The sequence below is a fragment of the Ranitomeya imitator genome, chromosome 6 (assembly GCF_032444005.1).
Source record: "Ranitomeya imitator isolate aRanImi1 chromosome 6, aRanImi1.pri, whole genome shotgun sequence".
NCBI lineage: Eukaryota > Metazoa > Chordata > Amphibia > Anura > Dendrobatidae > Ranitomeya > Ranitomeya imitator.
Genome location: NC_091287.1, coordinates 417,677,645 through 417,689,698, shown reverse-complemented (window position 1 = coordinate 417,689,698; position 12,054 = coordinate 417,677,645). Strand labels below are relative to the sequence as shown.

Here is a 12,054-nt window from a genome sequence, read left to right as displayed (position 1 = left end):
AAAATCTCCAGGTAGGCCGTGCTATCCATCTTCCCATGGATGCGGACCAGATGGCCAGGCCCCTTGGCTGAGAAACATCCCCACAGCATGATGCTGCCACCACCATGCTTGACTGTAGGGATGGTATTCTTGGGGTCGTATGCAGTGCCATCCAGTCTCCAAACGTCACGTGTGTGGTTGGTACCAAAGATCTCGATCTTGGTCTCATCAGACCAGAGAACCTTGAACCAGTCAGTCTCAGAGTCTTCCAAGTGATCATGAGCAAACTGTAGACGAGCCTTGACATGACGCTTTGGAAGTAAAGGTACCTTACGGGCTCGTCTGGAACGGAGACCATTGTGGTGGAGTACATTACTTATGGTATTGACTGAAACCAATGTCCCCACTGCCATGAGATCTTCCCGGAGCTCCTTCCTTGTTGTCCTTGGGTTAGCCTTGACTCTTCGGACAAGCCTGGCCTCGGCACGGGAGGAAACTTTCAAAGACTGTCCAGGCTGTGGAAGGCTAACAGTAGTTCCATAAGCCTTCCACTTCCGGATGATGCTCCCAACAGTGGAGAGAGGTAGGCCCAACTTTTTGGAAAGGGTTTTGTACCCCTTGCCAGCCTTGTGACCCTCCACGATCTTGTCTCTGATGGCCTTGGAATGCTCCTTTGTCTTTCCCATGTTGACCATGTATGTGTGCTGTTCACAAGTTTGGGGAGGGTCTTAAAAAATCAGAAAAGGCTGGAAAAAGAGATAATTAATCCAAACATGTGAAGCTCATTGTTCTTTGTGCCTGAACTACTTCTTAATACTTTAGGGGAACCAAACAGAATTCTGGTGGGTTGAGGAGTTGAATAATAAATGACCCTCTGAAAAGACTTTTCACAATTTAAAAAAAAAAAATAAACAAAGAAATAACATTCTTTTTTGCTGCAGTGCATTTCACACTTCCAGGCTGATCTACAGTCCAAATGTCACAATGCCAAGTTAATTCCAAATGTGTAAACCTGCTAAATCTGCAGGGGGTTGAATACTACTTGTAGGCACTGTAGGTAATGTACCAGCATTAGACTATAGCTGCGCATTAGACTATAGCTGCGCTGTTACTCCACTTAAAGTCGTTTCCATTACAGGAAACAACTGAGTGCAGCGCTTCTGTCTACACTGCTTCCATAGTCTTCAAAAGCACACAACTCCTTCTCAGACTTTTTATTTCTGCAATCATTTAGCTAAGGTAATAAGGGAGAGAAAGGAACCAGGATCCCTTGTTCTAAAGATCACCAGGGATCCCAGCATTTGGACCCCCGACTATCTGACTAAATGATTTCGGCTGGAATACTCCTTTAACCCCTTAGTGACAGAGCCAATTTGGTACTAAATGACCGAGCCAATTTTTGCAATTCTGACCACTGTCACTTTATGAGGTTATAACTCTGGAACGCTTCAACGGATCCCGCTGATTCTGAGATTGTTTTTTCGTGACATATTGTACTTCATGTTAGTGGTAACATTTCTTCGATATTACTTGCGATTATTTATGAAAAAAACGGAAATATGGCGAAAATTTTTAAAATTTTGCAATTTTCAAACTTTGTATTTTTATGCCCTTAAATCAGAGAGATATGTCACGAAAAATAGTTAATAAATAACATTTCCCACATGTCTACTTTACATCAGCACAATTTTGGAAACAACATTTTTTTTTGTTAGGGAGTTATAAGGGTTAAAAGTTGACCAGCAATTTCTCATTTTTACAACACCATTTTTTTTTAGGGACCACATCACATTTGAAGTCATTTTGAGGGGTCTATATGATAGAAAATAATGAAGTGTGACACCATTCTAAAAACTATACCCCTCAAGGTTCTCAAAACCACATTCAAGAAGTTTATTAACCCTTTACGTGCTTCACAGGAACTGAAACAATGTGGAAGGAAAAAATGAACATTTAACTTTTTTTTGCAAACATCTTAATTCAGAACCATTTTTTTTATTTTCACAAGTGTAAAAACAGAAATGTAACCATAAATTTTGTTATGCAATTTCTCCTGAATACGCCAATACCCCATATGTGGGGGTAAACCACTGTTAGGGCGCACCGCAGAACTTAGAAGTGAAGGAGCGCCGTTTGACTTTTTCAATGCAGAATTGGCTGGAATTGAGATCGGACGCCATGTCACGTTTAGAGAGCCCCTGATGTGCCTAAACAGTGGAAACCCCCCACAAGTGACACCATTTTGGAAACTAGACCCCTTAAGGAACTTATCTAGATGTGTGGTGAGCACTTTGAACCCCCAAGTGCTTCACAGAAGTTTATAACGTAGAGCCGTGAAAATAAAAAAATCGCTTTTGTTTACACAAAAATGATCTTTTTACCCATAAATTCTTATTTTCACAAGGGTAACAGGAGAAATTAGACCACAAAAGTTGTTGTGCGATTTCTCCTGAATACGTCGATACCCCATATGTGAGGGTAAACCACTGTTTGGGCGCACCGCAGAGCTTGGAAGTGAAGGAGCGCCGTTTTACTTTTTCAATGTAGAATTGGCTGGAATTGAGATTGGACGCCATGTCGCGTTTGGAGAGCCCCTGATGTGCCTAAACAGTGGAAACCCCCCACAAGTGACACCATTTTGGAAAATAGACCCCTTAAGGAACTTATCTAGATGTGTGGCGAGCACTTTGAACCCCCATGTGCTTCACAGAAGTTTATAACGTAGAGCCGTGAAAAAAAAAAAAAAATCGCATTTTTTCTACAAAAATGATCTTTTTGCCCAGAAATTTTTATTTTCACAAGGGTAACAGGAGAAATTAGACCACAAAAGTTGTTGTGCAATTTCTCCTGAGTACGCTGATACCCAATATGTGGGGGTAAACCACTGTTAGGGCGCACCGCAGAGCTTGGAAGAGAAGGAGTGCTACTTTTTCAATGTAGAATTGGCTGGAATTGAGATCGGACGCCATGTCGCGTTTGGAGAGCCCCTGATGTGCCTAAACAGTAGAAATCCCCCACAAGTGACCCCATTTTGGAAACTAGACCCCCCATGGAACTTATCTAGATGTGTGGTGAGAACCTTGAATGCCCAAGTGCTTCACTGAAGTTTATAATGCAGAGCCGTGAAAATAAAAAATATTTTTTTTTTCCACAAAAAAGATATTGTAGCCCCCAAGTTTTTATTTTTACAAGGGTAACGAGAAATTGGACCCCAAAAGTTGTTGTCCAATTTGTCTTGAGTATGCTGGTACCCCATATGTGGGGGTAAACCACTGTTTGGGCGCACGGCAGAGCTCGGAAGGGAAGGAGCGCCTTTTTGGAATGCAGACTTTGATAGAATGGTCTGTGGGCATTATGTTGCGATTGCAGAGCCCCTGATATACCTAAACTGTAGTAACCCCCCACAAGTGACCCCATTTTGGAAACTAGACCCCCCAAGGAACTTATCTAGATGTGTGGTGAGAACTTTGAATGCCCAAGTGCTTCACAGAAGTTTAGAATGCAGAGTCGTGAAAATAAAAAATATTTTTTTTTTTCACAAAAAAGATATTGTAGCCCCCAAGTTTTTATTTTCACAAGGGTAACAAGAGAAATTGGACCCCAGAAGTTGTTGTCCAATTTATCCCGAGTACACTGATGCCCCATATGTGGGGGTAACCCACTGTTTGGGCGCACGGCAGAGCTCAGAAGGGAGGGAGCACCATTTGACTTTTTGAGCGCAAAATTGGCTGTCGTGTTTGGAGACCCCCTGATGTACCTAAACAGTGGAAACCCCCCAATTCTAGCTCCAACCCCTAACCCTAATCCCAACCTGATCCATAATCCTAATCACTAACCCTAACCATAATCACAACCATTACCCCAAAACAACCCTAATGTCAACCCTAACCATAACCCTAATCAAAACCCTAAATCCAACACACCCCTAATCCTAATCTCAACCCTAACCTCAAACCTAACCCTAATCCCAATACACCCCTAATCACAACCCTAACCTTAACCCTAATCCCAAACCTAACCCTAATCCCAAGCGTAACCCTAATGCCAACCCTAACCCTAATACCAACCCTAATCCAAACCCTAAACCTAATCCCAGCTCTAACCCTAACTTTAGCCCCAACCCTAGCCCTAACTTTAGCACCAACCCTAACCCTAGCCCTAAGGCTACTTTCACACTTGCGTTGTTTGGCATTCCGTCGCAATCCGTCGTTTTGGACAAGAAACGGATCCTGCAAATGTGCCCGCAGGATGCGTTTTTTGCCCATAGTATTGCCGACGGATCGTGACGGATGGCCACACGTCGCGTCCGTCGTGCACTGGATCAGTTGTGTTTTGGCGGAGCGTCGGCACAAAAAAACGTTCAATGAAACGTTTTTTTGTACGTCGCATCCGCCATTTCTGACCGCGCATGCGTGGCCGTAACTCCGCCCCCTCCTCCCCAGGACACAGATTGGGCAGCGGATGCGTTGAAAAACTACAGCTGATGCCCACGTTGTGCACAATTTTCACAACGTGCGTCGGTATGTCGGGCCGACGCATTGCGACGGCCCCGTACCGACGTAAGTGTGAAAGAAGCCTAACCCTAAATTTAGCCCCAACCCTAACCCTAAATTTAGCCCCAACCCTAACCCTAAATTTAGCCCCAACCCTAACCCTAAATTTAGCCCCAACCCTACCCCTAACCTAACCCTACCCCTAACCCTAACCTAACCCTACCCCTAACCTAACCCTAGCCGTAACCCTAACCTAACCCTACCCCTAACCTTACCCTAGCCGTAACCCTACTCCTAACCTAACCCTAGCCCTAACCCTACCCCTACCCTAACCCTACCCCTAACCCTACCCCTAACCCTACCCCTAACCCTAACCCTACCCCTAACCCTACCCTACCCCTACCCCTAACCCTAACCCTAATTTTAGCCCTAACCGCTGTTCTCCTGCCGGCCGGCAGATGGAGACAGATGGCGGGCGCACTGGGCATGCGTCCGCCATGTTCTTCTGCCGGCGGCCAGGAGGAGCAGCAAGAGGATCCAGGGACCTAGGTGAGTATGCTAGGGTCCCCGAATCCCCCTATTTCTCTGTCCTCTGATGTGCGATCACATCAGAGGACAGAGAATTACACTTTACTTTTTTTTTTTTTTTTTTTGCGGTCGCCGGTAAACAGTTAATTACCGGCGATCGCAAAACAGGGGTCGCTAAAACCGACCCCCGATCATGCTCTTTGGGGTCTCGGCTACCCCAGGCAGCCGAGACCCCAAAGATTCTCCCGGTGCCGGCCAGCGGGCGCACTGCGCATGCGCCCGCCATTTTGAAGATGGCGGCGCCCACCGGGAGACACGAGGAGCATCGGGGGAGCTAGGTGAGTATTGGGGGGTCACCTGGGACCCCTTTTCTCTGTCCTCCGATGTGCGATCACATCGGAGGACAGAGAAATTAAAAAGAGATCGCTTTTTTTTTTGCGATCGCCGGTAAACGGTTAATTACCGGCGATCGCAAATGCGGGGAGGGTTAAAAACCCCCCGAATCATGTTCTCTGGGGTCTCGGCTACCCTCGGCAGCCGAGACCCCGGAGAAAATCGGCCTGTGGGGGGCGCTGTACACTTTTTCCACAGCGCCGTTAATTAACGGCGCTGTGGTTTAAGTACCCTTAGCGGCCGCCGTTAAAAGGCGTATCGGCGGTCGCTAAGGGGTTAAAGGGACACTGTCACCTGAATTTGGAGGGAACAATCTTCAGCCATGGAGGCGGGGTTTTTGGGTGTTTGATTCACCCTTTCCTTAACCGCTGGATGCATGCTGGCTGCAATATTGGATTGAAGTTCATTCTCTGTCCTCCGTAGTACATGCCTGCACAAGGCAAGATTGCCTTGTGCAGGCATGTACTACGGAGGACAGAGAATGAACTTCAATCCAATATTGCAGCCAGCATGCAGCCAGCGGTTAAGGAAAGGGTGAATCAAACACCCAAAAACCCCGCCTCCATGGCTGAAGATTGTTCCCTCCAAATTCAGGTGACAGTGTCCCTTTAATCCAGTCAGTCTGTAAAACAGGACTAAAAAAATCTAAAAGCTAAAAGATGCTACTCACGCATTTCTGCAAACAACTGCCTTCTGTCGGCCATGTTATTCCCCCTTTTCCCACAGTCTTCAATCATTCTGTAAAGAAACAAAATCAAGATGAAGCACGAGGAGATGAGAAGCGAAACAAGGGGAGGATATTTATTGCAAGGCATTAAAAAAGATTCATTTTTAGAGAAAGATTCAACACATTTACATAACAGATATCTAAATTTATTAGGCTATTGAAAAGATTTGATAACGCAGTTATGTGAAAACACCAACATATTCCTTGTGTATGATGCTAAACAAAGGCGCTCATTACAATAAATTGAGCGATTATCTAAGAATGTCACATTATTTATAAGCATTACACTTTGAGAAGGTCAATACAACAAGACATTCAGAAATATACAACAAACGATAAATTACATAATATATTTAATATCATTTATACAGTACACATTCAGCTAAGCCTGGAAATGTCAGAATCAAGGGCAGGTTTGGACTGACCCACAGGAGAGCAGGATAATTCTCCGGTGGGCCCCTGTGCAAGAGGCCGCCAACCACTTATATGAACAGTACTTGGCACTATATACTTGAATCGCTATGAACAGAAAAGACAAAGGCAGCATCTAAATCATATACCAATCTGCCAGCTCATACATTTGTAATTGAGGATAATGTCGCATTTGCATGTAGCTGAAAAATGGGGCCCTGGGGTTACTGATGGGCTCTTGGCACTCCAGTCCGACACTGCTCAAAGAGGTCCCAGGCGCTGGGGTCTAATTCTGATGGCCAGGCTTTTGTTCTGGAGGGATCTGCAGTTCTGCCATGGAGGGAACGCAGTGGTCAAAAATAAATCTTTGTGATTCTGCGGAGAGAATCTATCCTTCACTACTATCCTGAAGAGCGGATGTCTTACTTGCCAGATCTTTGTAATGACTTATGCGATGGTATGGACAACTAAGACACTCAGTGCAAGGACCCTACAAACAGCAGCAAAGATCAGAGCTTCATCGGGTCCTATGAGCATGTCAACAAACCTGAATTTTTAGATTTCTTTTCTTTAAGGTGGCTTTGTAAACTTGACATCATAACAACAATCTTTTGGAGTCAAAAAAAATTTAAATTTTAGTAACATTCATTAAGTAAAATAATCAAGTAGCCACAAATGGTGGATGGCACAGGATTTAAAAAAATGACGACTTCAAAAACCAACAGCGACATAACCTATATAATTCTAAACTACCTAGAAAATATACAGGAACCTGGTCTCTAACACAACACCAAGACTTTGTAAAAATGGAGTTTGGCCCAAATGGGATTATACTGTAGTCATCAACACAACCCCATTAAAAAAACTGTACGTGAAAACATCAAAAGGCACAAAAAAAGTCCAGAAAAGTTACTCTCTAAAATCATATGTCTATGGTTTTTTCAATATACGTGTCTGACAGAGAGGATTCACCAATCCACATTATACCAGGCGAGATGGGCACCGCATTCAGGTAGGAAGGGAATGGAGAAATAACTATTCATATTAATTGCTCTCCACATTTAAATCTATTGAAAATGCAGAAAAAGTCAAAGCAAGCAATTTCGGGGATTCCCATCCTTTCCATTGATATCAGCTTAGTAAGAAAGATAAAATTGTAGCTCACGTAATATACAGATAAAGCTATACATTATCTTGACTTATTACGCATTCTTTAGATACGGTTTTTGGCTATGTGTGCTATATGTCTGATATGTGTCATTCACCAGGAGGCAGCAAACAAACATTGTTTAAGTAGGAAACTTTGTCTCTATGGCACTAGTCACTTGACCTCATTAAATGTCTATTCTTGGAGATCCCATTTATTACTCATCTACTGTATGCCACTCTATATAGGAGTTACTGGCTTTCTCACTTAGCAATAGGTGTCTAGGCATCCACTGATTTATGAGCAATCCACGGTAGAGGCGATAAATGTCGGTGGGAAGATCTCCTCAACGTATTTTTAAATGGGAAAGTATTATTTTCGTCTTTGATCTTCAATGTTAAATATACTGAACAGATACCAAAGATAGAAATGATGTGAAAAGTTACTGCAAAACATTATCATGGCAGTTAAAGGTGGAAGATACAACTGTGAGAACAGATCATTTCTAAAAAGAAGTGCCTAGGCTATGTGCACACGTTACGGATTTGCCTGTGGAATTTTCTGTGCGGATTCTGTATCTCTTGGCAAAAAACGCAGGTCAAAATCTGAGCATTTTTTATGCGGATTTTGTGCGTTTTTGTTGCGGATTCTGTGCGGATTTCATGCGTTTTTACACCTGCGGATTTCTATTATGGAGTGGGTGCAGAAACGCTGCAGATCCGCACAAAGAATTGACATGCTCCTTCTTTTAATCCGCTGCGTTTTCCGTGCGGATGTTTCTGCACCATTAGCACAGCATTTTTTACATTGTACTGTAAATCACTTGCGGATCTGCAGTGTTTCTGCATGGAAAAAAAAACGCTGCAGGAATTCTGCAACGTGTGCACATAGCCTAAATGTCTGAGAGAAGCAGGGGATGTCCTACAAATGTGGGTTCATCTTAGAGTCACACAACAGGAGAAAATCCAGCTCAACGAACTTCTTTATTCACTGAAAGAGCTCAGTGGAGGATAAAACAGAATCAACGACAAGTTACATGGTACATCGACGCGTTTCAGGTGACTGCACACGCTCCATAATTTTTTTTCATCTTATAGTCCATAACCGTACACACAGAAAAAAACTGTAATTGTAACACCATGAATTAAATACATCATGAATACAAAAAGGTCCATATATACCTGACAGCAGAATAATTCCAATCATTTTCAGAATTTGCTATGCTCGAGGAACTTTGATTAGAAGTTTTCAAATATGGAAAAAAATTCTTATAGGAATCCGGTTTCATGCATTCTGATTTGCTGCAGTGGCTTACAGCTAATCCTAGCACTTGGCAAGTTTGTACTTATTAATATTACTCAAAGTGCATACAGCTATCGCACAAGATAAGTCTGAGTCCACAGAAAAATAAAAATGTTTTTAGAAGCTGCCAAACCTAATTAAACGTTCCTCGTTGCAGTAAATCTGAGTTTTTCTCCAAAGCCTATGTCGATAATAATTCACAGACCACCTAAGTAGACGGCACGTGTACAAATTACACAATCCTTTTTAATCTAAGATTTAGAAAACCAAACATTGAACAAGGAGATTGGAAGACAGGATTCACTTTACAGAGAACCTGTCATTCTATTCATTCTGCCCAAACTACGGACAGCATGAATCAAAGTCTGACTAAATGATTGCAGCCAGGTATATTATTCTATGAAATGCTTTGGGGTTTCAGAGAAAATATAGTCTCAAGAACCGGTGTCCATAAGCAGAGACTAGACTAGCCCGGTGCCGCCAATGGGCGACTTTCTCCTGTGCCGATCCAAGTAGTTGGCAAGTTTCTTCCATGTGTGCAACCAGTGACAGACCTGTCAATCACCTGGAGCATCTCCTGGAAAAGCTGGCTGGTGGATGGGGATATCCAGACTAGTCTCCACTCTACATGTTTTCCCAAGCCAGTTTTCAAGCCATGTTTTCTCTGGTACGCTCTGAGCCAGGCTCTGATTGATGCCTGAGATTGGACCGGTTTGGTTCCCTTTCAATGACTAGAATTTTGCTGCATTTTATCCTGTGCAATGTATATTGCACCTTCAACCCACTTTCCATTGTGAAAGCATAGGGTTATTTTCCTAATTAACAGTTTCTTCATTTACCGAGAAGCCATCAGCAGAAATTTCACTATTGTACTGCTATTTTCTGGTGACAGATAGAGAGAAGAGGCAGGGAATATGAACAAGCCATAGCCCTGTATGTTATTTTCAGGTCACTTCTATGGGCTAAAGTCATAGATCTAAATATCCAAAAGAATAGCAACCTAAGAAGAAAACATGGTGGCCAAAACCTGGTAATTTCTGATAAAATATGGATCTATATCACTAAAATTGTCATTAAATGGTTAGTATGAAAACATGAAGTTCTCACCTATTTGTGGGATAGGTAATACCTTGCAGATCTCTGGGTTCCTACAGATTCCCAAAACTACAGAGTGACATGGGAATCATGACATTAAAGCATGTGCGGCTCCTCTGAGAACTCAAGTCAGCTCTTCCAGCAGTCCTAAAAGCAATGTATGGTCTTGTGATGTGAATGATTGACTACCACTCCATTCAGTTCTCAGGATTGTGAGGGGGTCCCCAAGGTTAGACCCCACCAGAGATCAGCAAGTTTTCATGCATTACCCACGTCTCATCTTTGGTTCCAGTACCGCAAGTGCAAAATGTACAAATTATTAAAAGAAGAGTTACCAGAGACCTACAATACATGCATTACAGCTGAGGTCCACTTCTGGACAAACCCTTATTAACAGCGCCAAACTGCGGCATACCATAGCACAAACGTACCAACCGGACCGGCATCATTCCAACAACCCAACTGGACAAGCGCCATTCCTCCTATCTCAGCGCTGTCTCTACTGGGAAGTAACTGCACAGTTTTTCCATTTAAGCTGCATAATTGAGCTATTAATAAGGGACTGTCAAGTAGCGAACAAACCCTTTAAATGGCTGAGTCTTAGTAAGCAGGGCTGTGGAGTCAGCAAACCAAGATTCGGACTCCTTTGTAAGTGGCCAACAGTAATAACACATTTATTGTAGTAAAATAGTACCATCGCTGTATCACAGTTAATTACACTATGGAGTTACTCATAAGTCAGATCTAAGAGGTGATGAGGGGGCTAATAACTATACCAGGTTTCTGAAAGTATTATGGACTGCTTCTGAAATTCACTTCCCACCAGCTCTTATATTCTCCTCACCGTGTTTAGTTCTGACTAGAACAGGAGGCTATCTTTCTTCCGTTTAGTAAGTTATTCCAGACATCATTTCCACTAAACAAACGTCAACTAAAATAACATTTTCATGGCTACTGCTGTACAAAACGCTGACTTCCAACTCACAAGAAGGGACCCTTGAATAGGAATGAATAATGCTCCGCTCATCCTCACGGTGCAGGAAACAAGGAGAAATGCTTAATTCATACGAATCAAAAATGTTTTTATGAATTATTTAAGCCTTTTGCAAGTCAATGTGATTTTCACATCCTCTCTGATATTCATGCACATGTTGTGCTCCTACACAAGTCTATGTATAATGCAATCAGAAAGGAAGGTTCTGCACAATGATCAAACCCCAACGCCCTTGTATCGGGAGGAATAATGGTGGGAAAACAGCGGTCCTACTGAAGCCAACCACCATGAGGGGCTGTCACCCGATAATGATCTCAGACTATCTGATCTTCTCAGGCATACAAGGTCAATAAGTCACATTATTAACCAAACCTCTAAAAACCTGAAGGCAATGAGGGTAAATTATATCACATACCACATTTTTTTTTTTTAAAGTCAATTCTTATCTTGTATAGCCAAGCCTGCTGGGTGTGAACAATTAGTGCTTTTCTTTAACCTTTAATTATGCATTTACACGGACCAGCTCTAGGATACTTGGGCAGCAACAATAGAGGTGATTGGCACAAGCAGTCCATGCGGCCCAGCAGTCATGTAAAGGCAGTTACTGGGCAGTCCATGAATGCCCAGCAGTCATGTAAAGGCAGATACTGGGCAGTCCATGCGTGCCCAGCGGTCACGTAAAGGCAATTACTGGGCAGTCCATGAATGCCCAGCAGTCATATGAAGGCAGTTACTGGGCAGTCCATGCGTGCCCAGCGGTCATATAAAGGCAGTTACTGGGCAGTCCATGTGTGCCCAGCAGTCATGTAAAGGCAGTTACTAGGCAGTCCATGCGTGCCCAGCAGTCATGTAAAGGCGGTTACTGGGCAGTCCATGCGTGCCCAGCAGTCATGTAAAGGCGGTTACTGGGCAGTCCATGCGTACCCAGCAGTCATGTAAAAGCGGATACTGTAGCAGCTGCCAAATCTGTCTTTAGGGAGAAGTA

The 12,054-nt window shown here is 43.3% G+C and overlaps 1 protein-coding gene across 16 annotated transcripts in view; it reads right to left on the bottom strand.

Moving 5' to 3' along the window:
- The window catches only part of DTNA (dystrobrevin alpha), a 450,665-nt gene that overhangs the window by 170,216 nt on the left and 268,395 nt on the right, over nt 1-12,054 (bottom strand). For all 16 annotated transcript variants that reach the window (XM_069731276.1, XM_069731277.1, XM_069731274.1 and 13 more), the window contains exon 2: nt 6,064-6,131. In XM_069731276.1, the coding sequence (XP_069587377.1) occupies nt 6,064-6,130 (67 nt within the window). In that variant the 5' untranslated portion in view covers nt 6,131. The remainder of the gene's footprint in view (nt 1-6,063; nt 6,132-12,054) is intronic.